At 55.4% G+C, this 24,467-nt stretch overlaps 1 protein-coding gene and 1 pseudogene across 26 annotated transcripts in view; one reads left to right on the forward strand and one right to left on the reverse strand.

Moving 5' to 3' along the window:
* ANK2 (ankyrin 2) overlaps window positions 1-24,467 on the forward strand; it is a 167,208-nt gene that overhangs the window by 126,746 nt on the left and 15,995 nt on the right. For 9 of the 26 annotated variants that reach the window (XM_036233406.1, XM_036233408.1, XM_036233405.1 and 6 more), the window contains 10 exons: window positions 666-764; window positions 1,687-1,841; window positions 4,144-4,355; window positions 4,579-4,783; window positions 6,571-6,667; window positions 8,882-9,110; window positions 9,908-10,033; window positions 12,300-12,422; window positions 14,140-14,172; window positions 15,407-15,428. In XM_036233406.1, coding sequence (XP_036089299.1) covers window positions 666-764; window positions 1,687-1,841; window positions 4,144-4,355; window positions 4,579-4,783; window positions 6,571-6,667; window positions 8,882-9,110; window positions 9,908-10,033; window positions 12,300-12,422; window positions 14,140-14,172; window positions 15,407-15,428 — 1,301 coding nt within the window. Of the gene's footprint in view, window positions 1-665; window positions 765-1,686; window positions 1,842-4,143; window positions 4,356-4,578; window positions 4,784-6,570; window positions 6,668-8,881; window positions 9,111-9,907; window positions 10,034-12,299; window positions 12,423-14,139; window positions 14,173-15,406; window positions 15,429-18,116; window positions 24,006-24,467 lie in introns of all 26 variants that reach the window. The other 17 variants (XM_036233417.1, XM_036233419.1, XM_036233416.1 and 14 more) reach the window with 4 other exon arrangements.
* On the reverse strand, window positions 11,983-12,100 carry LOC118612698 (annotated as a pseudogene).

The following is a 24,467-nucleotide window of genomic DNA, read 5'->3' on the forward strand; positions in this document are numbered from 1 at the left end:
GATTGTGTAGTCTTGCTTGTTGGGGCTGGGGGAGCGGTTCTTGCTCTAGAACTCGGGAGACGTTCTGCAGCCTGTAATTTGGAGCAAACTATTCACAGGCTGCTGCAAATTACGTGTGCCCTAGAGAGGGGCGTGCCTGCAGGTCCAGTTCTGGAAGCGCCTCGTGTGTCCTCCCTCAGACCAGAGGCTGAGGAGGAGCCGTGGAGTTCTGGGTGGCATCGGAGAATGCCACACGGCTCCCACCCAAGGCTCCTGTCCCAGTCTGTCCCAGGCCGTCTTCCCTCCCTCCTGCCTGGTCGTGCAGGCATCCTGAACACCGTCAGACCGGTGGGGAATATCCATGGAAACGCCTGGCCTCCGTGCCATGTCGGAGTTTTCATTATATTCCCGACGGCCCTGTCTTTCCCGGGGAGCACATGTCCTCCTCTGCGGCGCGCGCCCTGGCGGGGACCTAGCTAGAGACAGGTCCGACCCCACGTGCTCCCTCCCCCCGCTCCTCCACCCAGTGCTCCGGGTCTCGGCTCTTTGCTCTCTGTGACCAGTGGAGGGGCCAGAACCCAACCACACTGCACCCGTTGGCCAGCGGGTGGCACTGGGGTCCAGTGGAAACCACACCTGAAGCTCACTTGTGTTCTTTCTTTCACTGCTGCTTTGGATGTACTCAGTAAACTTCACCTGCCAACGGCCCCTCCCCCACTTAATGAGGGAGAGAGCTTGGTCAGCCGCATCCTTCAGCTGGGGCCTCCTGGAACCAAATTCCTTGGGTAGGAGTGACTTACACAAATTGATGGCTGCTGGCCCCCATTCTTCTCCTTCTGCACTTTGATTTCTCTTTTTGTCATCGTGCCCATGACATGTCCCTCTATGATTTAAACTCCGTATACCCTGTCTTTAGTGGGCCATTTCTGACCCTTGTGCTATGTGACCTTTGTTTTTGAGTGATGTTTTTATATCTTTTCCCTTAAAGTGCTGTGACCTTCATTTTTGTTTAAAGCATGAGACCTGCCTAGTTGTATTCTGTGCTAGTTACAGTGTTGTCATGATCAATTTGGGGTCCGTATCAAAGTAACCGGGGCTGAAACATGAAAAGCCTCCGTGAACTCGAGAGTGAGTGTGAGCCGAGCCCAGCAGGGCGGTGCATGCTCTGGGCGAGTCCGGCGGGCATGGCGGGGCTGCCGCCCGGCGCGCATGCCTGTCACCTCCCTGAACGAGGGGCGTCTGAGCGGACCACGGGGGCACGGCGCTCTAGTCCCCCAGTCGTCAGCTCTGTGACGCCCCCTCGTTCACGGCACCCCAAACTGCACAGCGTATGGGCCATGTTCTTCTTATACCATTTTGTCATTTTGCACCTCGTAGAAACACGCCTTAGGAGACTGGCCCATGTCGCAGACATGCATGCACATTTCTTTTGGTTAAATGTGTCATGTTACGTTTATCAAAGGAGAAGTTCCAGAATGCCACATGCACTCCCAGGGAAATACCAGGGGGCTTGAGGGAGCGGCATGTCCCTGAGGACCAGTGCCCCGAGGTGCTGTGCCACTGTCCCCCAGCCGACGGGCTTCGGAGGGCGGCCCGCTCTGTCCCTGTCCCCAGAGGAGAGTCCCAGGTCACTGTGCGGCAGTCAAGGAGCTGGTGTCGCGGCCGGCTGCGCCCGCCCACGCTCAGCGCTGTGCCTTGCCGTGCCAGGCCCGTGATCGTGGAGATCCCGCACTTCGCGGCGCTGCGGGGGAAGGAGCGGGAGCTGGTGGTGCTGCGCAGCGAGAGCGGGGACGGCTGGAGGGAGCACCTGTGCGACTGCTCCGAGGGCGAGCTGAACGAGGTCCTCAACGGCGTGGACGAAGGTGCGCACCGGCGGGGCCAGGGGCGCCGGGCGGGGGCGCGTCCTCCTCGCGCCGGGGCAGCGGGGCTGCGCGCGCGCGTCGCTCGGCCACGGCAGGTGTTCCAGAACGTTCCCTCTGCCTGGGCTCCCTTCTGCTGTTACGTTCAGGAAACCAGAGTCCAAATCCATTAAGTGGCAACATCTCAGCGTGATAAGGGGACAGCAGCACGTTCCCACTGCACTGTAAAACGCTTCGGGCTTGACGCGCCAGACGGAAGGGTGCTGTTGTTCCACGGCCAGCTGAACTGGCGCTGGACAAGAGCGCCATGACTTTTAGCCTTTCTCCTGCTTAGGAAAAAAAGTGCAGCTCGCTGCCAGCATTCATTTAACATCACGCATAGGAATGCAACGTTTTGTAGGATTTGACATTTTTAGCAACTCGTCTACTAAAAACAACGCCATAAGTAGAATCATGCCGTTTCATTCCAGAGACTAGCCATATGCTAGAGCGATGCAAAAATAATAACAAAAGCGGCTGTTTCGTGGCAAACTTTGGGGGTGAGGCCAGGGCTCCGATCCGCAAGTTATCTCCGGGTAAACGCAGCAGCTGCACGCGCCGCGAGTATTCTCGAGGCAAATGGGGAAAAGGGTTAAAAATGCCTAACTCGAACGTTGGGATGTTCAGGACACTGAAAAAAGTGCTGAGCGCTACTGGACAACTTGCATTTACCTGTAACTAGTGCACCGTAGAATAAGGTTTCTTTTCCTTTTCTGTCATTAAGGAGACAGAACCATTACGTTCACTCAGATTCGTGCGCACAGTTGGAAGAGGGGGTTACCCAGCGTGAGCTGCATGCACGTGCGGAGCCGAGGGACCCATGGGGCTGTGCTCGCTCCGTCCCAGGCCTGCCCAGCCACGGGTCGAAATGACTCCACTCAGGCAGAGGGTGTGGGTCATCTTGGGCCCCTTATGATCACAGAGACACAGCCCCAGGGCGCAGAGCAGGAGACGAGTTCCCCCTTTGGTGACTACGCAGTCAGGCCAGTACTCTGAGTGCCAAGGGCACAGCGAACCCTGCTGCTGGCAGGACACCCATCGGCCCCATCGGCTGTGCTCCCAGGTCATGGATGGACCCTCACGGCAGCTGCCTTAACGCTCTCTGCAGCCCGCTCAGCCTCAGCGAGGTGAGGGGCTGGGCCTACTCCTCCAAGGGGCCCGCAGGAGATAAATCGTGGGTCGTTTTCTCCCGAGCAGGGCGGGAAAGGCCGAGGCCATCTCATCCAGGCTACATGTAGCTGCGGCTCCTTCACGGAACCACATGTGTTGCCCCCATTGAGCTCGACCGGCTGCTGACCCTGCTGTGCGCGTGGGTGTCTTGTCCCTGGATGGGCACCCCCGGCAGCTCTCTACACGTGTGGGGAGCTCGTTCGGGAGGGGTCGCCCTGCGCGCCTTGGGTGCGCTGTGCTGGAAGTGCGCCCCTGTGCCATGCGCGCGGTGTCGGCCAGCGTGCCCGGCGTCGCCGTCCGCGGTCAGGGCCCGGGACGTCCGCTCTGGCCAGAGGACCTAGTTGCCCTTCTGTCTCAGTAGTGAGTTGTAAGTGATTTCTGAAAATGAGCAACTTCCCATAATCCCTTAGAATTTGGTGATCCACTTATTTCAAACTTTCTACTTTCTAAAGCAGTCTGAATTTTTTTGTGTTGCATTGTATATCTGCACTAACAACTTATAAAAAGCCCACGATCTCAGCCTCCTGATATTAAAGGAATGTGTGGCAAATTAGAGCTTTTGGAGCGTTACCGAAACCCTGACTTCGTCACCTCTGCTCGTTTTTATATCCACAGTGACTGAGACACAGTCACCCTCTGGAGTAAACACACGAACACATCCTTACCCTCGCAAGACAGGTTTCGTGCCTGCACTATGCCCTTGAGAACGGAAAGGGTCCCAGCACTCCTAAAAACCACCATAACTAATTTCTGAGCTAACTTTGGGATCCACAAAGAAAAGGCATCTGTGAGCTATTTGCTGTCCATGTCATGAACCAAGGACCGAGCAGGTTGATTCTGCTGCAGCTTTGCCCTGGAGCCGCCTTCCCCAGGCTGCGGGGAAACGCCGCGTCTGCACCCAGATGCTGCTTGCTTCGGCAGGGAAAGCGCTGTCCCGCAGAGCAGCTCAGACCGGAGCCGGGGTCCTAGGGCCCCAGGCATCGGCGGTCTAGGATAGCCTTGCTTCCCCTGTCGGTGCTGAAACCGGAGGGGCGGCCTTGTGTGTGGGCGGGGCCTGCGGGGCCAGCAGGTGCGAGGTCGCCCGTGTCGCCCGCAGTGCTGGACAGCGCCGAGGACCTGGACCGGAAGCGCATCTGCCGCATCGTCACGCGCGACTTCCCGCAGTACTTCGCCGTGGTGTCGCGCGTCAAGCAGGACAGCCACCTGATCGGGCCCGAGGGCGGTGTGCTGAGCAGCACGGTCGTGCCGCAGGTGCAGGCGGTGTTCCCCGAGGGCGCGCTGACCAAGCGGATCCGCGTGGGCCTGCAGGTACGCCGCAGGCGGGCGGGCCGGGAGGGACCGGCTGTCCGGTGGGGGTCGGGCTGAGGCAGGGTCGGCACTGCTGGGGAGCAGGGGCGTTTGGAGTGTGGGTCTCGCAGAGCCTGACGGGAGGGCCTGGTGCCAGTGCCACCTCCCAGGTCCGCTCGGGAAGCCCCAGGACTGGCTGGGGAGACGCAAAGCAGGCAGCTGACCATGACTGTTCTCCGCACAGGCTCAGCCCACGCACAGCGAGCTGGTCAGGAAGGTCCTTGGCAGCAAAGCGACCTTCAGCCCCATAGTCACTTTGGAACCTAGAAGACGGAAATTCCACAAACCAATCACCATGACCATCCCCGTCCCCAAAGCTGCAAGTGACGTCACGCTGAATGGCTTTGGGGGAGACGCACCAACCCTGAGACTGCTGTGCAGCATAACCGGTGAGTCGCGTGAGGGCGCGAGCAGAGGGTTCTGAAGGAAGCTTAGGTCCTGCGAACCCGTCAGGAGACGCCTGCTCTGTTACCCTTGTCGGTTCGGCAAAGCGCCCTAGCTGACAAGGGCCCCAAGGGTTAAAAGACACGAACTGGCACGTACAGATAGAGGCGGCGTGCCAGCTGGGAGGCCGTGTGCACACTGTCACTTTGATCTCGCGGGCGCCCCGCGAGGAGGCTTTACCCCATTCCTGAAGGGAAACCACGGCTGGGAGGGTTCTATGACTAGCTGACGGTTTAATGTAAGTGTTTGCAGAACGGGGCTTTGAAGCCAGGCCCATGTACCTCTGGGCCTCCACTGAAGACGTCATCTGATGTCTATGGAAAAAGCCTCCTCTTGAGTAATTAACCCAAGAGTTCAAACCTCACTTTTCTGTCTAGGAATTTGTTATGTCTTGGCCATCGATCTGTTGAAATAACTCTGGGAAAACAAAGCAAAGGTTTTTAATGAATAATGGATTTGGGTCTGTTCAGTTGGAGGTGGTAATAGCTGAGTCCACTACCAGGCTCCCGGAGCACTGGCTGTGTGCCCAGCCGCGGGTGGCGGGCGAGGCAGCCCCCTGCGCAGCGGGGCCCGTGACACTCGCGCTGTTCCCAGTAGGGGCGACGGCCGCCCCGCTCATTCGCGCACTCCTCCAAACTTCTCCTTCAGATTGGCAGGCACGGTCACCCTTATTTTGTTCTCTCTTTATTCTCCTTTCTCATGAATGTTTTTTCTGTACTTACGATCCAAACCATTGAGACTTTACCCTGTAAGTTTAATAACATGCGAGACTTTCAAATACATGGGCTAACATGAGCGTGGGGGTGCGTGTGCTTCACTCGTGATCTCTCTCGGTCACTCATTTCTGGTTATGACTTAGCATTCCTGGGTGTCTTCCCAAAACTTTTGAGTCCACGTGTATACAATTAACCTTTCTGTCACATGCAGCATAAAGGCGTGAAAGTGACACACAGTCGAAAACGTGCAGGCACAGCCTGTCCTCGTCATGGTCCAGTGCAGGTGCCGCGGGGGCCTAGACGCCGTCTCGCCTCGTCCTTCCCGCCCTGAGTCCGCAGATGTGTTTGTACCGAAGCATTTCTTAGATGTATTTGTTAATTTGAAACTATGTCGACCTGGGTATTTGGATGTTTGTGTCACTTGGAGGCTGCTAGAATGTGTGTCCGCGACTTTCCCTGATAACGCACCTCTTCTCTGAGAAACTCTAGCCATAGTTTTTCTTCACCTTAAGTCCGTTTCCCCCTGCAGTGCGCGGAGACCGCTTTACCTCACCTCTGCCCGGTGGGAAGGGAAGTGGGCGCTGGCCTCCCTAGGGGCGTTCCCACCCACAGGGGCTCACCTCGAGCATCGGTCCATTTGTCCATTTGCCTGCAGTGTTCATTGAACTCTTAATATTTTCCAAGCACTTTTTTCAGTCAACTTTTAATTGCAAATTGAGAGACAGTTTTATTTCATGAAAATAATCGTGTAAAATATGAAGTTCAGGAACAAAATACGTAGATTTTTCGTGATTTTAACAAAGCATTCCGCTCCTTACTGGGTCAGAGGATCTGTTCAAATCGTCAGCTCCGTTCAGTGCAAATGCCAGGCTTCAGAGCCTAGCGGTTACCACGAAAGCCTCAGAATGTCAGACAGATGGGCGATGCTGGCGAGCACAGCCAGAACCACAGCCTTTATCTCGTAATCCAGGTTCCGGAGTTTTGTCTAACTTTTGTCAACAATCGCATCGTTTCAGGTGGAACCACCCCTGCCCAGTGGGAGGACATCACAGGAACGACACCGCTGACGTTTGTCAGCGAATGCGTTTCCTTCACGACCAACGTGTCCGCCAGGTACGCTCTGCGGCCCCAGGTACGCGCTGCCGCCAGGGACTGCCCACCGCGTCTCTGTTTCCTCTCTTACTTTCTTCGAAAGTGAACTTTGGGGTTTGATTTTAAATGTGGTCCGTGTGTACTTAGATATTTGAAATCCGACCGGCCAGCAAATGTGATTGCGATGGTACAGTAACAAAGTCCAGCCGGTCAGATCAGCCTGGAGGGAAGTAATTGGCCATCGGCCTCGCCAGGGCGGCCCTCACCGGGACTGCCGACGCTTCAGGTCCCGGAGGCCTTGGGGGCGACGCACATCCAGCACGCGGCCCGGGCAACAAAACCCCAAGCTGCGGTTTGCGCCACTGGTTTGCGGGCCCCGCGACCTGTGCATCGCGACCCATCTACACGTTACCCCTTCGTGCGTCACGCATCTTCAGACCGCCGACAGCATCTAGGCTTATTTTATGTGCACAAAGCAACTCAGTTTATTGTGAGTTAACAAGTGGAGTAATCACGGATCGCTAAGCTCTTCTCCATTTAATTTTGTTACGGCGACTTTGCGACCTAACTAGGGCAAGAGGAATTGTGTCCACGTTACAGATGACGAAGCTGACACTGGCCGAGGAGGTGGAAATGCACGCACAGCTCAGGAGCGGTGCGGGGCGAGGAGGCGGGGAGGGGCCGGGTTCCCTGCGGGCCGAGGTCCATCTGCGCGCGAGGGGAGTCAGGGGGTGCGCCCCTGGGGGTGGGATGGAGGAGCGTGGGAGCGGAGATGCGGAGACGGGATGCCGGGGCCCGGGGCTGGTGCCGCAGGTCGGCGGCCGAGCCGGGACCCCGAGGCCGTGTCACTGCAGTAGCGGCTGATCTCTCGGCACCGGAAGAGACAGGGAATGAAATGCAGTCGAGTCAGAATGAAGAGGAGGGTGATAGCGAGCGCCTCCCCGGGCCAGGAACAACGCCGAACCTTGAGAATGCCGTGCTGCGTGAAGCAGCCTCACGCGAAGGGCAAACGTCACCTCGTTCACTTGTGCGAGGTTCCGAGAGTGAGCAGGTTCACAGAGGCAGGAAGTGGAGGTCGCCGGGGGCTGGGGAGTGGGGGTGGGGGGCGTGGATTGGACGCCACTGCTTCTGTTTGGGATGATGAAAAGGTTCTGGAGATGGATAGTGGTGATGGCTGCACACGACTGTAAAAGCGCTTAATGCCATTGAGTTGTGCACTTTAAACGGTTAAAATGGTACATTCCATGCTACATATATTTTACCAAAGCCAATAAAATAGAGAGAGAGCTCAATTAGGAACTTGAAAAGAGAGGCTAGGAGGAGGAGGAAGTCTCAGGAATGTTGAAAAATTATGGAAAGTGGGTCCAGAGAAGGAGGTTGGTCATGGGTGAGGAGAGAGATTTCAGAGCAAGTGGCAACGGAATAAACCTCTGCGGGAGTATAAACAGCAAACAGACAGCGTCCCTCGGTGGCCTCGACTCTCTCGGGGGAGGGAGTCCTCCTTCCTAGGACCTGAGACGAGGGGGCCGGGAGTGTCGTAAGGGCTTCTTAGCAAACGTCCCTCCACCCAGCAACATGATGCTGGCGGAGAAGCCGCCGCCGAGCACTGTCACAGGCTCGGCGAGGCCGGAAATCACAAACTAGCCACAAAGCCAGTCATTTCTCCTAGGGCTTCTGTTCCACGATATTCACAGGTTCTGGAGCAAAAGCGGATTTTTAAAAATAGTTGGATGGATCCGACATTCGAGTCTAGAGAGATCGCTGGAAAGGAACGATGAGATGAGGGAAAGCGGGGCGGATTTTTTTGAAAAGCGTTTCAGGGAGTGAAGGGAAGACGGGGGGGCCATCGAGGAAGAGGGGGAGTCCTCCGAGAGCTGCCACTCATGCATCCGGGACGGGCCTCTGCCGCGGGAGGACACGCAGCCACGCGGGGGCGTCCGGGGGTCCGGACACCCAGAAGCGTGTCCACGGAGGAACGCGGCAGGCGGTGTTTGGTGGCTGGTCTTCCCCACGGGGTCTTCCGCCCGCGCCGCGTGCTGCTCGTCGCCCCCCCCCCACGCCTGCCCCCGCCTCTCCCGTCCGCCTCTCCCTTCCCTTTCTCTCCCTGTCTCCCTGTCTCCCTGTCTCCCTTCTTTTTACCAGAAGCCTTTAATGACTGTTTTGACCACATCAAAGGAACTGTTTTTTCTCGCCTGGTGTACTTTAAATCTTAGAGAGCCGCCCTTAATTTTACAGGTTCTGGCTGATAGACTGTCGGCAAATCCAGGAGTCCGTTGCATTTGCATCACAAGTTTATAGAGAAATCATATGTGTACCGTACATGGCCAAGTTTGTAGTGTTCGCCAAGTCACACGACCCCATCGAGGCCAGGCTGAGGTGCTTCTGCATGACCGATGATAAGGTGGACAAGACGCTGGAACAGCAAGAAAACTTCGCGGAGGTGGCCAGAAGCCGGGATGTGGAGGTGCGTGCTTGCAGCACAGCTGAGGTTGGCACGTGCTGTTCACGCCTTTGTTAACGGGTGATCGTGACGGCAGTGTTTAGTAAATAGAGCCATAAATAAAATAAGACCGGTCCATATCTTGATCTGTTAGAAGGTGAAGGTCCAGAATCAGCCTTTTTTTTAGCCAATTTAGACCTGTCCTGTTGGGCTAGTCGCAGTGTATGTGAGGAGGTAAAATACTTTAATATTATCTTGGAAAAAGGTATGATTTATGACAAAGTACATAAGTGACTGTAACAGTTGAGCTGTTTATATCTTTCCTGGCTATTCTTATTAATTTTTAGTAGTTAGGAAACAGTCAGGAAGTATGACCTTTCTGTGAATGTGAGAGTCCTGGGTGGAGGACGTTTGCTATTCGGGGCTTTCCTGCAGTGTTTCATCTTATTTATAACAGACATTTTCATCAGTGTGGGCCTTTGGTTATCACAGCTGAGAAACTGACTCCCTGTGTTGGCAAAACTTACCCAATCAGAAATTTAAATTTAGGATCGAAAACTATGTTGGTTTTGGAGGGTAACATGATACAATGTTAGAAATGAGAATATTGGCATTAAGTGCCACCAAGCACTTGAAGGCTCCCATCACGAGCAGGAAGAGGGGGTGCTGGTCCACGCTTTGTCACAGGCGAGGCAAAATGTCAGGAAGTCACCGAGTGGTGTGTGTAGGTTTTAATGTGCTGAGTAGTACTACTGCTTTTTTATATAAAGAAGTAATCATTGCAGCTATTATATTCTGTTATTTTCCTCTGTTCCTGACAGGTCTTGGAAGGAAAACCCATCTATGTCGATTGTTTTGGCAACTTGGTGCCTTTAACCAAGAGTGGCCAGCATCACATATTCAGTTTTTTTGCCTTCAAAGAAAATAGACTTCCTCTCTTTGTCAAGGTAATATCTACATGGAATACGTTTTATTCAAGATCAAGTAAGAGTATGACTTTCTTTAGTAGGAGAGTATTTGTGTTTCAGTCATTTCCAGTGATATTCTGAAAATCTCATGTCTATAAAATGTTATAGTCTTAGAAAACTAACAATTTTTATTTCTAAAGTTAAAGTTCAACTTTGGCTTTTATTTATAGGCTATGTTTAAAGGCTAAGAATAAGGACAAATAGTTGATTCATTAATAAGAAAAACTGGCTGTTTTTCCCCCACATTTTACAGGAGGTCTCTCTCTTTTCTTCACTATATTAACATTTCTTGTAAACATTTGTGCTTAAGTTTTAAAAGTATGAATTTCACACACATGTAGAACAAGAGTTCTAAGTGACAACTTTTTGTAACAAAAGGTCTCAAAAGACCCAGCATCTCACTCTAAGAGCTTATCTCAGACAGAGCGGTAGCCTGGACAGACGTCCGTGAGCTCACTCGGCAGGCGTTTGTGGGGGCATGTCAACGCACCACGGACTCGTTGTCTCTGTTCAGGGACTTAATATAAGGTACGAGTTTGGGAGTGGCATATCCAAGTTTCACTCTAGATTCCAGTTCTAAGGAGGGACAAAGAGGTATGAATGAGAGATCTGTGAAATGAAAAGGAAGTAAAAATTCTGTTCTGCTCCATTTCTCAAGCCGCTGGTTTTTCTCTGCTTCTCAGTGTCCCTCACTGGTCTGGAGCTGCACAGGGTCGGAGCTGGGCTCCCTCAGCTGGTACTGGTCCGGCTGCGGACGGCTGGTTCCAGGCAGTGCACCAGCAATCAGTGCCTCCTCTGTTAACTTAACCCCTTGTGATTTTCCCAAGTGTGTGTTGGTGAACCTCTTATAATTTTTTTAGATCTGTTACATTTCCCCAAGACCTCTGCTGAGGCTCTCCCCGAGCCATTGCCTGGTAAAAGGCAGGTCCTAAAACATCACCACGCCTCAGCAGTGACTGCTGGGTGTCTAACCCTGACTAATGAACAGCTGTGTGATTAAGCTAGCGCCTCATGTCACTGATGCGCAAAAGCTGTCCTGTAAACAGCCCACTTAAAACACAGGCAAAGGACCGATACAGACATTTGTCCAAAGACAGGGTGGCCTGTACGTACAGGACAAGATGCTCAACAGCTTAGAGGCGTCAGATTTAAACCGCAACGAGATCCCACTCCCCACCCGTTAGGGTGGCTACTATCAAAACACCAAAACACAGAAAATAACAAGTATTGGTGAGGATGTGGAGAAATTGGGACCCTGGTGCTCTGCTGGTGGGAATGTAAAATGGTGTAGCCCCTGTGGAAAACAGTGGGGCGAGTCCTCAGTGACACAGAGAGCGACCACAGGATCCAGTAATCGTACTTCTAGGTATATACCCAAGAGAATTGAAAACAGGGACTCAAACAGTTACTTTCATGCCAACGTTCTTAAAAGCATTATTCACCAGATGGTGGCGACATCTCAAGTATGCACTGACAGCTGAACGTAGAAACAAAGGTGCTCTACGTGCAAGGGAACGTTACTCAGCCTTTAAAAAGCAGTGAAATTCTGCCGCCTGCGACAGCACGGATGGACCGAAGGCATCGTGCTGAGCAGAATTAGCCAGATCCAAAAGGACAGGTGCTGTGTGACTATACGAGGCACCTGCAGGAGGCAGGCGTGTAGAGCAGAAGGTCCAGTCATGGTTACTGGGAGCTGGAGGAAGACAAGACCGAGAGTTATTGGTTAGTGGGGACAGAGCTTCTGTTTGGGATGATGCAAAATTCTGCATAGTAGTGATAACGGCACAGCTTTGTGAATGTGCTTGATGCCACTGAACTGCACACTTAAAAATGAAAAGCCTAAAAATGGACATGGTAAATTTATGTTTATTTCATCACAATTCCTTTATTTTTAAAATTATTATTATTTTTTTTAAAATATATTTTAACACCTACAGCACCTGGTCTTCTAGGTGGTCTCCCATCTGAGTACTAACCAGGCCTGACCCTGCTTAGCTTCTGGGATCAGATGAGATAGGGCGTGTTCAGGGTGGTGTGGCCGTAGACACAATTTCTGTAAAAAGCTGAATGATTTTTTTTAAGTCATTTTAAGTGATGATAGGAAAAGGGAAAAAGAGCACCCTAAAAATCTTCATTTAGCATTCTCAAATAAATTTTATTCTTCCCCGATTCTTTTGAGAACAATCTGCTTGAAAGAAACCTTGTGCCCCGCGTCTGAGTGAAGCGCGCGCCTTTCTCGTTTAAGGTACGCGACACGACCCAGGAGCCTTGCGGACGATTGTCGTTCATGAAGGAGCCCAGATCCACCCGAGGCCTGGTGCATCAAGCGATCTGCAACTTGAACATCACCCTGCCGCTCTACGTCAAGGTAAGGCCCAGTCCGCCGTGCTGCGGCGCGGGCAGCGCGGGTTCTGACCTTCGGGCCCTTCACAGCATAAACGCGGAGGCACGGAGTGCAAGCACCGTGACCACCCTTTCCCACCCCGTCTGTCTCGTTGTTTTCCAATTAAGTGAGGGATAAAGTAGCTCTGTGTTATTTTGCCTTAAATTTACTTTGATGGAAATGTTCTGTAGATACGTATCGGGTATAGAAGAGAGAAAATTTATTTCTAAGATTTAACTTTTTGTATTAATTTTTAAAAATCTAATTAATGGCTTGGTCTTTGTTATTGTTTTTATGTGCCTTCCTGAGACCATACTGGTACCTTTGGTGCCAAAATGTTCAGAGTTCCTGTTTACTACCAGCTTCTGGGTGGGTTCTAATTATTAAATTCAGAGGAACCTCATATTTTAAGTTGTTGGTAGAATAATTATCTGTTCATCTTATAACCTACAGTATTTTAGGAATATCAAATTCATTTTTCCACCACATGAGTAGTATAGAAAATGCTCCCTTGTTACAAGGAACAGATGTGAATCATTGTCGGAAAGGAAGAGCTCATCAGTCCCGACCCAGAGCCCACGTGGTCATCAGTCCCGACCCAGAGCCCGCGTAGGCCCCCCGCACTGCGGCTGCTCTGCAGTCACTTGTGGGTGTGGAGACCTCCTCTCAATGACTCTGATCAAATCAAGGAAGATGACTGAATGGATAAAATGTTGGGGAGAACTTCTTTTTTATTAAAGAGTATCCATTTTAGATGGGAAGCTCCCACACATGGCCTACAGGGGTTGCACCCCTTGTTGGCATCATTATCAGAGGCTGGCAGGGGTTAGGGGGTCAAGTAATGGCAGGTGAGCTCTGGAGTAGAAATAGACCCAAAACCCTGAATCTGGGCTCCATAGAACAAAGCATTGCCTGTACCCTTTTATACCCACCAGCCTGGTTTTCTTCGTATGTTATTCTCGTGTAGTGGTCAGGCACACAGAGGAGCTTGTGGCATCACCCTTAACGCTGTAGGCTTTTCTTACATGGCGAGAGTGAAGGGCAGTGTCTGTCCGAGGTGAGCGAGCTCTGCCTCTGATTTCGGTGAGCTTTCCCTGGGCCATAAAGAGAGCACGTGCCCTATTTTTACATGGCGTTTCTCAGTCAAGACAGACAGATGAGACCGTTGTCAGTGCTGCGATGGCCCAGGACAGCTTCCCATCTGGTGACGCAAAGCCAGACAGAAGGGACGCCAGGCCTCGTCGACCTCAGGTGGCCTCTGGCATTCAGGAGCTCCCTGTTATAACACAGCCCCCCGGCGTGCCTGTGTGGTGAGAACGTGCTCACCATGCGCAGCTTGGTGGCCCTTGGCATTCTCAGCCACTGTCCGTAGTGGCCGGGGTAGGACCACTGCCACCCCTGCAGACGTGTGCCGACAGATCCATTAGGTGTCAAACCCTGAGGCTGTGGGTGACCAAGCATCTGCAGTCAGGATGTGTGTAATGTCGCCTCTGGAGTCGCTTGAATCTGCAGACGGCTGCGTTTCAGGGCGCGCCCCTCGGCATGCGTGCCCGTGTGCTGCGAACGGTTCGTGAGGAGACGCGGGCGCGCGCCGAGGCTCGCCCGTCGGCGTGTGTGGGCAGGGCCTCGCCCTTTCCTTGTCTGCTAAACTCTCTGCTCTTCCTGCTCTCTCTCCACTCTGCATGGCGTCTGGGGCGACAAGGAGTCAGAGTCAGACCAAGAACAGGAGGAAGAGGTAATTTGTGACCTTGTCGCTTGTTCACGGCTGTGTCGTCCTGTGACGCTAGTGAGGTGCACGGCGCACCGTGTCCTCTGGAGGGTTGCGCCGTTGCTCTTCGCCCTAAGCCCCTGCGCTTCTGCGTCCCCGTCTGTGGCCTGACCTCAGAGCGGCCAGGCTCCCCACACTGTCACCTGTCTCTGTGGCAGCAGAGACGTCTCTACCCCCCAGCGCAGAGCATACCATTATCCCGGGGTGCTCGAGGCTGGTCTGGAGGTGCCCGGAGGTCCGACTCTTTGTAGTTCCGGGAGCGCACTCGCCCTTCGACCCGCGCACCCCCCCCGCGCCGCGGCGCTGCTTTCTGGGGGCTGCAGGCCTGTGCGCTGTGTCGATGTGGGTTCCAGCATTTTCGCAGCTCAAGTTGTCATACAGATATTTATTTATTTATGTCAAACATCAAAGTTCTTCAGGCTCCTTAATAATTTTTAGGAGTTTAAAAGGGTCTTCAGACCAGAAAGTTTGAGAACCACTGAGCCCCAACCTGTAAGAGGCAGGTGTGGTCCACCCACCAGACCACGGAGGCCTCATGGCACAGACCGTGGCACGGGGACAGGGCGGGCCCTCCCCGCCCCTCCGTCGCCCGGCTCCTTCCCGTGCCTGGCGACGCGATGGCCCCGCCGTGCACCGGGGGCCTGCGCCCCTGCGCGACAGGCCCGGGGCCCTGCCCCACACGCCCCGCGCGGACCAGGTTTCCCACCCGGGGCCCGGCTTCCTGTCGAATATTCTCAGGAACTGTTCAGAGTGGCTGATGCACTCTGCGTTCTCTTCAGGATTTGCACGTCCGGCTTATAATTAATTGTAGCAAAGCGACTACGTCTGTGGACCGTCTCCTTGGCATGCTGTGTGTTCTTTTTCTCAACTAAGTTGATACTTACCGTTTAATACCTGCTTCATTCTCCTCCTGGCCTTTTCCCTAGTGAATATTTCTGACATCAGACACTCCCTGGACCCTGTCTCCCCAGGAACGATGTGCTAGAAAGGGCTTTCTACCCCGTGTCTGGACAGGAGATTTGTGTTTTCAGAGTTTGGGTGGGGAGCAAGGAGACACTCGGGGAGACCTGCAGAAATGCTGTCCTTTGCCCAGTGTGGTGCCCCCCTGTGTAGCTTGTGAATGGGAGCTGACTGTGCACACGAGGGCCTGGGGGACAAGACGCTATTTGTAACCGTTCAATTTATGTATGTTTTCTTTCAGATCGATATGACATCAGAAAAAAGTAAGATTTTAACTAAAATTAAGATTTTTTGAAAGCTGGCTACAATAAAGAGAAGCATGAATTAAGATGCAAGCTAGTTGCCATGACTAACCACTATAATTACATTTTTGTGTTCTCATTAATCGTTAATATATATTTAGAAAAGCAGCTTGGCCAGTTAAATGACAAGTATTTCTAACGTGTGACCTAATCAGCAGCAAAGTGCAGTGGCTGTCCATCTGAGCGTCCACTCTCTTTCGGTGTCCGTTAACCTCGCTGCCGCTCTGCTGCTGCTCACAGCCCACCCAGCCGTTTCTGTGCGTTTGTTAGCATAACATCGTCATCTCATTTTTTAAAAGCACTGATGTGCCAGTATCACCTTTTACATCAACCCACCCTGCCTTCGGTAGAGAACTCATTATTTTTGTAGGCTTACACCTGCAAAAGTGATACTGTCTTAATAGTTCTCAGCGAGCGCTAACCCTCCCTGCGCCCTCACTGTGGTGAAGCGTGACTGACTTTTTGAGGGCTGAGGTCTAACGGACTTCCGTAAAAAATAAAGAGCCATGAATTCAAAAATTAAAACCTCCTGGATGGAATTACTAATTAGCGCGGTGTATTGTTATAGAGCTAATATTTTAAATAATGATGCAAGTCCCAAACATAAGTTAGCAGAAGGAACTGGTTTTCAGAGACCTCAAGAGAACTGTCTTAGGACTCAGTGGAGGTGTGTCGCACTCGCTGGAGGTGTGTCACACTCGCTGGAGGTGTGTCACACTCGCTGGAGGTGTGTCACACTCGCTGGAGGTGTGTCACACTCCTTTGACGTTCCCGTTTGTCAGCCCGTTTCTGGAGATTCTGACTTCTTGCATGGAAGAACTTGAATCTTTCAGGTTTTTTGTTTTTATTTTTCATTTTATGCCCCAAATGATTTAGAGCAAATTCTAATTTTTAATGGTTATTTTAAGATTTATTTTGATTCGCCATATTTCAGGGTGCTACCCCCCATGAGGAGAGAACCGAGAGTCACGTCACTATGGCTGTGTGGCCACACGCAGTGACCTGAGGGCCTCTGAAGTCCTCGCTCGGTATCATTCACCGTTAAGCTACTAAAATGCTTTTTTTGATTGAGAGCTTCCTTCCCCTCATGTTAAGTCATTGTTTAGGACTGGAATGTTTTGAATTCTGGATATTTTAATTGTTTTCTATTTGAACAAATCTGTACTGATGAAATTATTTGAGTATATTTTTACATATGTATATTCACAGAGGATATCTCTTCAGTGAATTCTCATCCTTGCAAGAGAAGGCACTTTTGTTTATTGAAAAGATGAGATGTCATCAGCACCTTCATGAATTTCCATTTTTTAAAGTAGATTTCACTTTATTCTCCCACTTTCTTGTTCAGACCACTGTGTTTATTCAGAGGGCCTTTTTTTTCGTTCCTTGGGAACAAAGTCACAGGGGTTAGAAATCCATCCACCCGCGCGGCGCCGCGCGGCGCACCACAAAGCCGCGGAGCCCCCGAGCGCCTCCCAGGTGCTGCGAGCATTGACAATGGTCAGACACAGACTCCTGTTTGGTCTCTGAGTGTAAAGACAGTTATCGAAGGCTGTTCCTCTGAGTGTGAAGTAGTCTCCGAAGGAGGCTATGTTGGAGGGACGCTCGCCCACTGTCTTTCCAGGGGTCAGCCCTGAGGCCGCGCCCGCGCCGGGCCTCTGGTGGGGGCAGCCCGCCAAGGGCACCCCAAGCGGCACGCTTCACCACAGTGATGAGCCACGTGTCCGTCCCCATCTCTCCCACCCCGGCCCGTGCCTCTCAGCGAGGCCGGCCGCCTCTCCCGGCTCCCCTCCACCTTCGCTTTGCATGGAAATAACTTGGCTTACATAACTGTGCGTGTGTCTGTGTGACTGTCCCCGTGCCAGTCGCCATGCGTCACATTTAACTTTGGACTCACGTGTACGTTTCATCACTATGGTGGTGGTGGTTATTTTTCTTTCCTTTCTTTGCCTCCTTGTCTGTCCATCATGTGTCCAAGCAAGGAGGGCCCTCCAAGGAAAGGACCGTGCCCCTCGCCACAGACCGCTGGCTCATTGTCAGGTGTGCCCTTCCTTGGAGGAAGTGCCGGTGCGCAGCTCGCTCAGACGTGTGCGCGCGGTCACTGGCCAGCCCCTGGCAGAACGGGATGCGCTGCGTCCCAGGCGCCTGTGTGGTTCGAAGTGCACACACGTCGCGAGACGTCACTCTGAGCTTGCTGCCTGCTGGCCTCCTCCCGGAGGAAGCGAGCTCTCTGCAGTGTCTCATGCTTTTTCCTTTTTCCCCACGTTCATTTTTCTTTCAACATTGATCTGTGACATCTGAACAATCTTGAGATACCTCTGTGTAATTTCACTGTGATCGCTCGATTTGATTTGATTTGTGTGTGTGTCTGTGTGTTGATTATTTGTTATGACTTTGTTGTATGTGTGGATGTGCTACAAGTGAGAAAATTAAGCAAGTTATTTCCTGCTCATTTTTCCTTTTCAGTTTTTTCTGTTAGCCTTGCTTTGCTTTTGTACCCTGAGACCTCGTGGACCCGCCACCCCTGCCCATTTCTGTTGTCCCCCCACCACGACAGGAAAGACACTGTGTCCTTTGGCTCCTGATTACATTTGCCAATATCTCCTTTGATTTCCATTTTACTTTCAATGTTTTTCATTCACATCAAAGATGATGAGACAGAATCTACAGAAACATCTGTCCTGAAAAGTCACCTGGTTAATGACGTTCCCGTCCTGGCGAGTCCGGACTTGCTCTCGGAAGTTTCTGAGATGAAGCAAGACCTGATCAAGATGACAGCCCTCTTGACCACAGATGTGTCCGACAGGGCAGGTCCCCTTAAAGTGAAAGAGCTGGCGAGGGCCACCGAGGAGGAGCCGGGGGAGCCCTTTGAAATCGTTGAGAGTGTCAAAGAGGACTTAGAGCGAGTGAACGAGATCCTCAGGGGGGGAGCCTGCCCGGGGGCAGGGGGCGGGGCCCCGACCCCCCAGTCGGAGAGGGAGCCAGTGGGAGACGGGTGGGTCATTGTCAGCGACGAGGAGGTAGAGGAGGCCAGGCAGAGGGCGGACGCAGAGGCCGCAGGCCGGACGGTGCCTGAGTATGGCCCTGCTGAGGGTCTTCAGGGCCCCACGGCTGCTCAGGGAGAGGAGCTGCCGGCTGTGCCCAGGGACAGGGGCCCCGAAAGCGAAGGGAAAGGTAGCCCCCCAGATGAGCCACAGAGAACGCAACCACAGCCCAAACCAGGCCTGAGTGTCAAGAAGCCCGTGAGGAGGAAACTGAAAGAGAAACAGAAGCAGAAAGAGGAGAGCCCCCAGGCCGGCGCAGGAGCGGCCGAGCTTCAGAAAGGTAGCTCAGGGGAGTCCTCGGACGGAGACCCGGGGCTCGCGCCCGAGCCGCTTCCCGCGGGCAAGGCCACATCGCCACTCGTAGAGGAAACGCCCATCGGCTCCATCAAGGACAAAGTGAAGGCCCTTCAGAAGCGGGTGGAAGATGAGCAGAAAGGTCGGAGCAAGCTGCCCGTCAGAGTCAAGGGCAAAGAGGAAGTGCCCAGGAGGACGAGCCACAGGCCGCATGTGGCTGCGTCGCCCCCTCTGAAGTCCCCCTCCTCCAGAGCAGAAAGACACTCTTCTCTTTCGTCCTCTGCAAAACCTGAAAGGCATCCTCCTGTGTCGCCACCGAGTAAAACTGACAGAACCGAGAAACACTCCCCTGTGTCACCCTCGACAAAAACTGAGAGACACTCCCCTGGGGCCCCATCAGGTAAAACTGAGAAACACTCCCCCGTGTCACCTTCGGGTAAAGTAGACAAACGTCCACCTGTATCGCCCTCTGGAAGAATGGAGAAACACCCACCGGTATCCCCCGGGAGGACAGAAAAACGCCTGCCTGTGTCACCAGCCGGAAGGACGGACAGGCACCCGTCTGTATCCACCCCTGGGAAAACCGAGAAGCGCCTTTCAGTGTCACCTTCCGGGAAAACTGAAAAAGCACCTGTGTCCCCCACCTCGAGAGCCGAGCGGATCGAGGAGAGCATGTCTGTCCGGGAGCTGATGAAGGCATTCCAGGCCGGCCAGGACCCCTCGAAACACAGGGCTGGGCTCTTCGAGCACAAATCAGCAAAACCAAAGCTGCCTCAGGAAAAAGGCAAAGGCCGGGCAGAAAAAGAGAAGGGGCAGACGCCCCCCCAGAAGGAGACGCAGAAAGCGGAGACTCAGACGCTCAAACGAGGCCCGAGACTCCCGGGCACAGGCACCTGGGAGCCCCGGAGGGGGCCCCGCAGCTCCTCCGGTGGGTGTCGGCGCGAAGACGCGGCCGGAGGACAGGAGACGGCCGCCAGCCCCCAGACGCCTGTCCCAGCTCAGCCGGTGCCCGAGGAGGGGCCGGCCGGCGAGTTGGGGGACGTGGGGCTCCAGATCAGCCCCGACCGGAGGACCTCCACCGACTTCTCGGAGGTCATCAAGCAGGAGCTGGAAGACAATGACCAGTACCAGCAGTTCCGCCGGTGTGACGAGGCAGAGAAGGCGCAGCTGCTCCTGGACCAGGTGCTGACAAGTCCCCTCGACACGGCGCTCCCACTGGGCGACATGGGGCAGCACCCCCCGGCTCTGTCCTTCTGCCGGGGGGCTCTGGATGGCAGTTGCGAAAGCCTGAAGCCTGACGGCGCGGCGGGGTCTCCGTGTGGCAGCCTGCTGGAGGGGACGCCTCAGGTCAGCTCCGAGGAGAGCTACAAGCACGAGGGCCTGGCGGAGACCCCCGAGACGAGCCCAGAGAGCCTTTCCTTCTCACCCAAGAAAGGCCGTGAGCAGCTCGGGGAGACAAATGACACCGCCGTGGTAGAAGTTGCAACAGACGCTCAGTCAGGAAAAGGCCCCATGGCCAAGGGCATTCCCGACGGTGCCGAGGAGCCAGGAGCGGCCGCCATGGAGGGCGCAGAGCCCCAGGCCCGGCGCGCGCCGACAGAGCCCACCCCGGACCCTTCCGCAGCGACAGACCCTGAACCCGAAGGCGACAGCCTCAGCAGTGCTGTGTCCTCAGCAGCAGAAGCACCCACAGGGCCGACCGAGGGCCCGCCTGCACGTGCTGCTTGCTCCCATGAGACACGAGCTGACTGTGGCACTCAGGGACCCGCCAGCCCCGAGCCCTCGCCACCTGAGGCAGCTGTTAGGACGGGCCCCGGGGCTGAGCGCCAGCGCCCCACGACCCCCCGCAGTCCCCCGGGGCTGGAGCTCGCCCTCCCTCGCCCTAGCACCGAGGTCCTCAGCCCAGGGGCCGACGAGTCCCTGACAGTGAGCCACCGGGACTCCCTGGAGGCCAGCCCCGTGCTGGAGGACAACTCATCACACAAAACCCCGGACTCCCTGGAGCCCAGCCCTCTGAGAGAGTCCCCCTGCCGTGACTCTCTCGAAAGCAGCCCTGTGGAGCCCAAGGTGAAGGCTGGCACTCTCCCAGGTCACTTTCCGCTCCCCGCGGCTGTCCCCAAGACAGAGCTTCTGACAGAAGTGGCTTCCGTGCGCAGCCGGCTGCTCCGAGACCCAGACGGCAGTGCTGAGGACGACAGCCTTGAGCAGACGTCTCTCGTGGAGAGCTCGGGGAAGAGCCCCCTTTCCCCTGACACCCCCAGCTCTGAAGAAGTTAGCTACGAGGTCACGCCCAAAGCCTCAGATACCAGCACCCCGAAACCGGCTGTGATTCATGAGTGTGCAGAGGAGGATGACTCAGAAAATGGAGAGAAAAAGAGGTTCACACCCGAAGAGGAGATGTTTAAGATGGTAACCAAAATCAAAACCTTCGATGAACTGGAACAAGAAGCAAGGCAGAAAAGGGACTGCAGGAGAGAAGCCCGGCAGGAGGAGGCGTGTGTGGCGCCTGAGCTGGCCGCTGACGGCCCCGCAGACGCCGAGGAACCGGGAGCCACGGGGCGCGCGGGGGAGGGCAGCGCCGGCCCCAGGGGTGTGACCTCGGAGAGCACAACCGCTTCTCTCTCCCCGGAGAGCGAGCCGGAGCCGACACGGCCCGGGAGAGCCACCGCCGCGGGCCTCGCGCCCGAGCCGGCCATCCACGTGCAGCCTCCGTCCCCGCGGCCGTCCAGCTCGGACTCCGGGTCCAGCCCCGAAGACGCGCACGTCCGGCCGGCCGCTCCCAAGCAGTACACCTTCACGCTGAAGGAAGGTGCCGAGGAAGGGCCAGGCGGCTCGGACGAGGGAAGAGATGGGGGTCGGCGGTGCGACGCCATCCTCTCCACCGGCGGCCCAGAGGCACCCTGTGACGACGCGGACAGCGGCGCTGACGCTCCGGAGCCCTGCGTCGGCCATGGCTGTGAGGTCGGGCGTCCCAGCAGGCCGGCCACGCCCACCCCTCCAGGTCCTCGCAGTCCCCCTGGAGCCGATGGCGGCCAGGGGCCGGTCGTTCACGAGGAGCTGCTAGCTGCCCGAGACACGGGCGACAGGGACGCAGGAGGAGAAGAATCCACTGTTCCTGAAGTAGAGGCTCCACAAGTCGGTGTCCCCCGCGAAGGCTCGTCATCGTTCTCCTCTCTGTCTCATTGTCCAGCATCTGAGGGAGCAGAATTAGAAGGAGGCGTGGCCTCTCCACCTCCTGCTGCAGAAGGAGAGGCCACACAGGCCGGCCGCGCCTCTGCGGGCTCACCAGCGGGCAGCGGCACGGAGGACGCGTCAGTTACGAATGAAACAGACCAGCTGTCCACGGTCCTGGCGGCCGACCCCGCGGAGACTGGAGAAGCCTGTGACCTTCAGGTCGTGAGTCCTTATGAAAACGTCCCTTCCCAGGCTTTTTTCCCCACCGAGGAGGGCAGAACCCAAACAGACACAAGACACACAAACTTTCCCTCCTCCGAAAGGTATTCTGTGACAGTCGCACCCTCTGTTGAAGGCGCAGTGGTGGCCGGCCAAGGACCTGGTGTCAGGGACCAGAGTGTGGAGATCGAGCCGGTGCTGGGGAGCGCCTTGTGGGGAGTGCCACCAGGTGGGGCCACCGCGTCCCGCGCGCCCGCGGCACCAGACCCAGCAGCGGTCGCCGGCCGGCAGGTGAGCCGAGTCATCATCACAAAGACCGAAGTGGAGTCCGCTTCCTGGAGTGAAATCCGTGAGGACGACGAAGCCTTTGCGGCCCGGGTGCAGGAGGAAGAGCAGAAGATACTCGGCTTGATGGTGGACAGACAGTCCCAGGGCACCACCCCCGACACCACTCCGGCCCGGACGCCCACCGAGGAGGGGACCCCGGCCAGCGAGCAGAACCCGTTCCTCTTTCAGGAGGGCAAGCTGTTCGAGATGACCCGAAGCGGCGCCATCGACATGACCAGGAGGTCCTACGCAGATGAAAGCTTCCACTTTTTCCAAATCGGGCGAGAATCCAAAGAAGAGGCTCTCTCTGAGGACAGGAAAGAAGGGGACGCTGCTGCCGAGCCCCCGCAGCTGGGGGCGCCGGCCGCGCCACCGGCACTCGCAGAATCAAAGGACTCGGTGGCCGATGAAGCCGACGTGCTCCCAGACGGCCTGAGCCGGGAGGCGGAGGCCATCCCTGCTTCCGAGGCTCCGTTTCACGCCCAGATAACGACCCCTGCCCCCGCAGACCCGTTGATACCAGAGGCCACTTCCCCCGCCCTGTCCGGGGGGCAGCGGACAGCTGGCCCCCAGTGCCCTGAGCCAGCGGCACGAGCTCAGGTGGACTTGCCCACGGTCTCCAGGTGTGCTCACTCGGGCCGGGACGGTGGCTCTCCCGATTCTTCCCCGGAGGAGCAAAGGTCGGTCATTGAGATCCCCACTGCAGCCATGGAGAGCGTGCCCTCTGCGGAGGGCACGGCCAGGGGGCCCGTGAGGACTAGGCCCGCTCCCACTGCGGGGCGCGAGCTCGAGCTCTCTGAGGACATTCTGTCCAGCCCGGAGGACGACAGTGAAGGGGAGGAAGCAGAACCAGGGTCGAAGGTCCCCGTGGAAGTGCCCGTCCCAGTGGCTGAGCAGTGGTCTTTGCCTGTGGACTCGTCTCTGCAGGAGACACTGGCTCCTCGGGGGCAGGGCAGGCCAGGCAGAGCAGCGGCCGGCAGGAGCAGGTCTGACTCTGCTGCCAGCCCTCCGGGCTCAGAGACCAGGTGTGCGGGGGGCTCAGAGACCAGGTATGTGGGGGGCTCAGAGACCAGGTGTGCAGGGGGCGGCAGAAGTGACCCTGAGGCAGCAGCAGGGAGCGGGGAGAGGGTGGAGGAGCTGGAGCCGGAGCTAGTGGCGGGGGCCACGAGCCCCCCCGGGGGCGAGCAGCAGCGGCTCCTGGGCCTCTGCAGGGGCTCCATTGAGTTCTTCGAGGAGGTCAGCGATGAGGCGTCCAGGCTGGCGGATAGGCTGGCGCAGTCAGAGAGGGAGCAGCAGGGTGTAGCGTCCGACGAGGAGAGCAGTAGTGCCCTGGAAGTCTCGGTGACCGAGAATCTGCCACCCGTTGAGACCGAGCACTCAATCCCCGAGGACATCTTTGACACAAGGCCCATCTGGGATGAGTCCGTTGAGACTCTGATTGAGCGCATCCCTGATGACAATGGCCATGACCGTGCTGAAGGTATTGCCACCCCGGGGGCCCCTGTGCTGCGCACGCATGTCCTGAGCCCGGTGTGGTTTTCTCGTGTGTCTGTTTTATTTGGCGATTCGTGTCTCGTTTTCTTTACGCTTTCACCGGTCGCTGTGTTTGTGTAAGCCCTTCGTGTTGTGTGCTTTCTCTGTTCACTCTCGTCTGTGGAAACAATCTCAAGATTGAGTAACGAGAATGCTCATGGGAACGTGACCGTGGCAGGCAACGGCGCCCCGCCCCGCCGCACGCGGGGCCATGCCAGCTTTGAGTTTTGTTGTTCTGAAGGGCCAGGCTCAGCCTCAAATCCAGCACCTCTGCTTTTACACGCCCACGTAGTGGGTTGGGTTTCATATTCTGAAGATTCATTGCTTTGTCTTCTTACCTTTGTGCACTTGAAAATAACTCACACTTACTTTTGTAATCATTTAGAAGCCATTGGCTCAAGAAGATTTC

Source organism: Rousettus aegyptiacus, unplaced genomic scaffold (genome assembly GCF_014176215.1).
Source record: "Rousettus aegyptiacus isolate mRouAeg1 unplaced genomic scaffold, mRouAeg1.p scaffold_m13_p_16, whole genome shotgun sequence".
Lineage (NCBI taxonomy): Eukaryota > Metazoa > Chordata > Mammalia > Chiroptera > Pteropodidae > Rousettus > Rousettus aegyptiacus.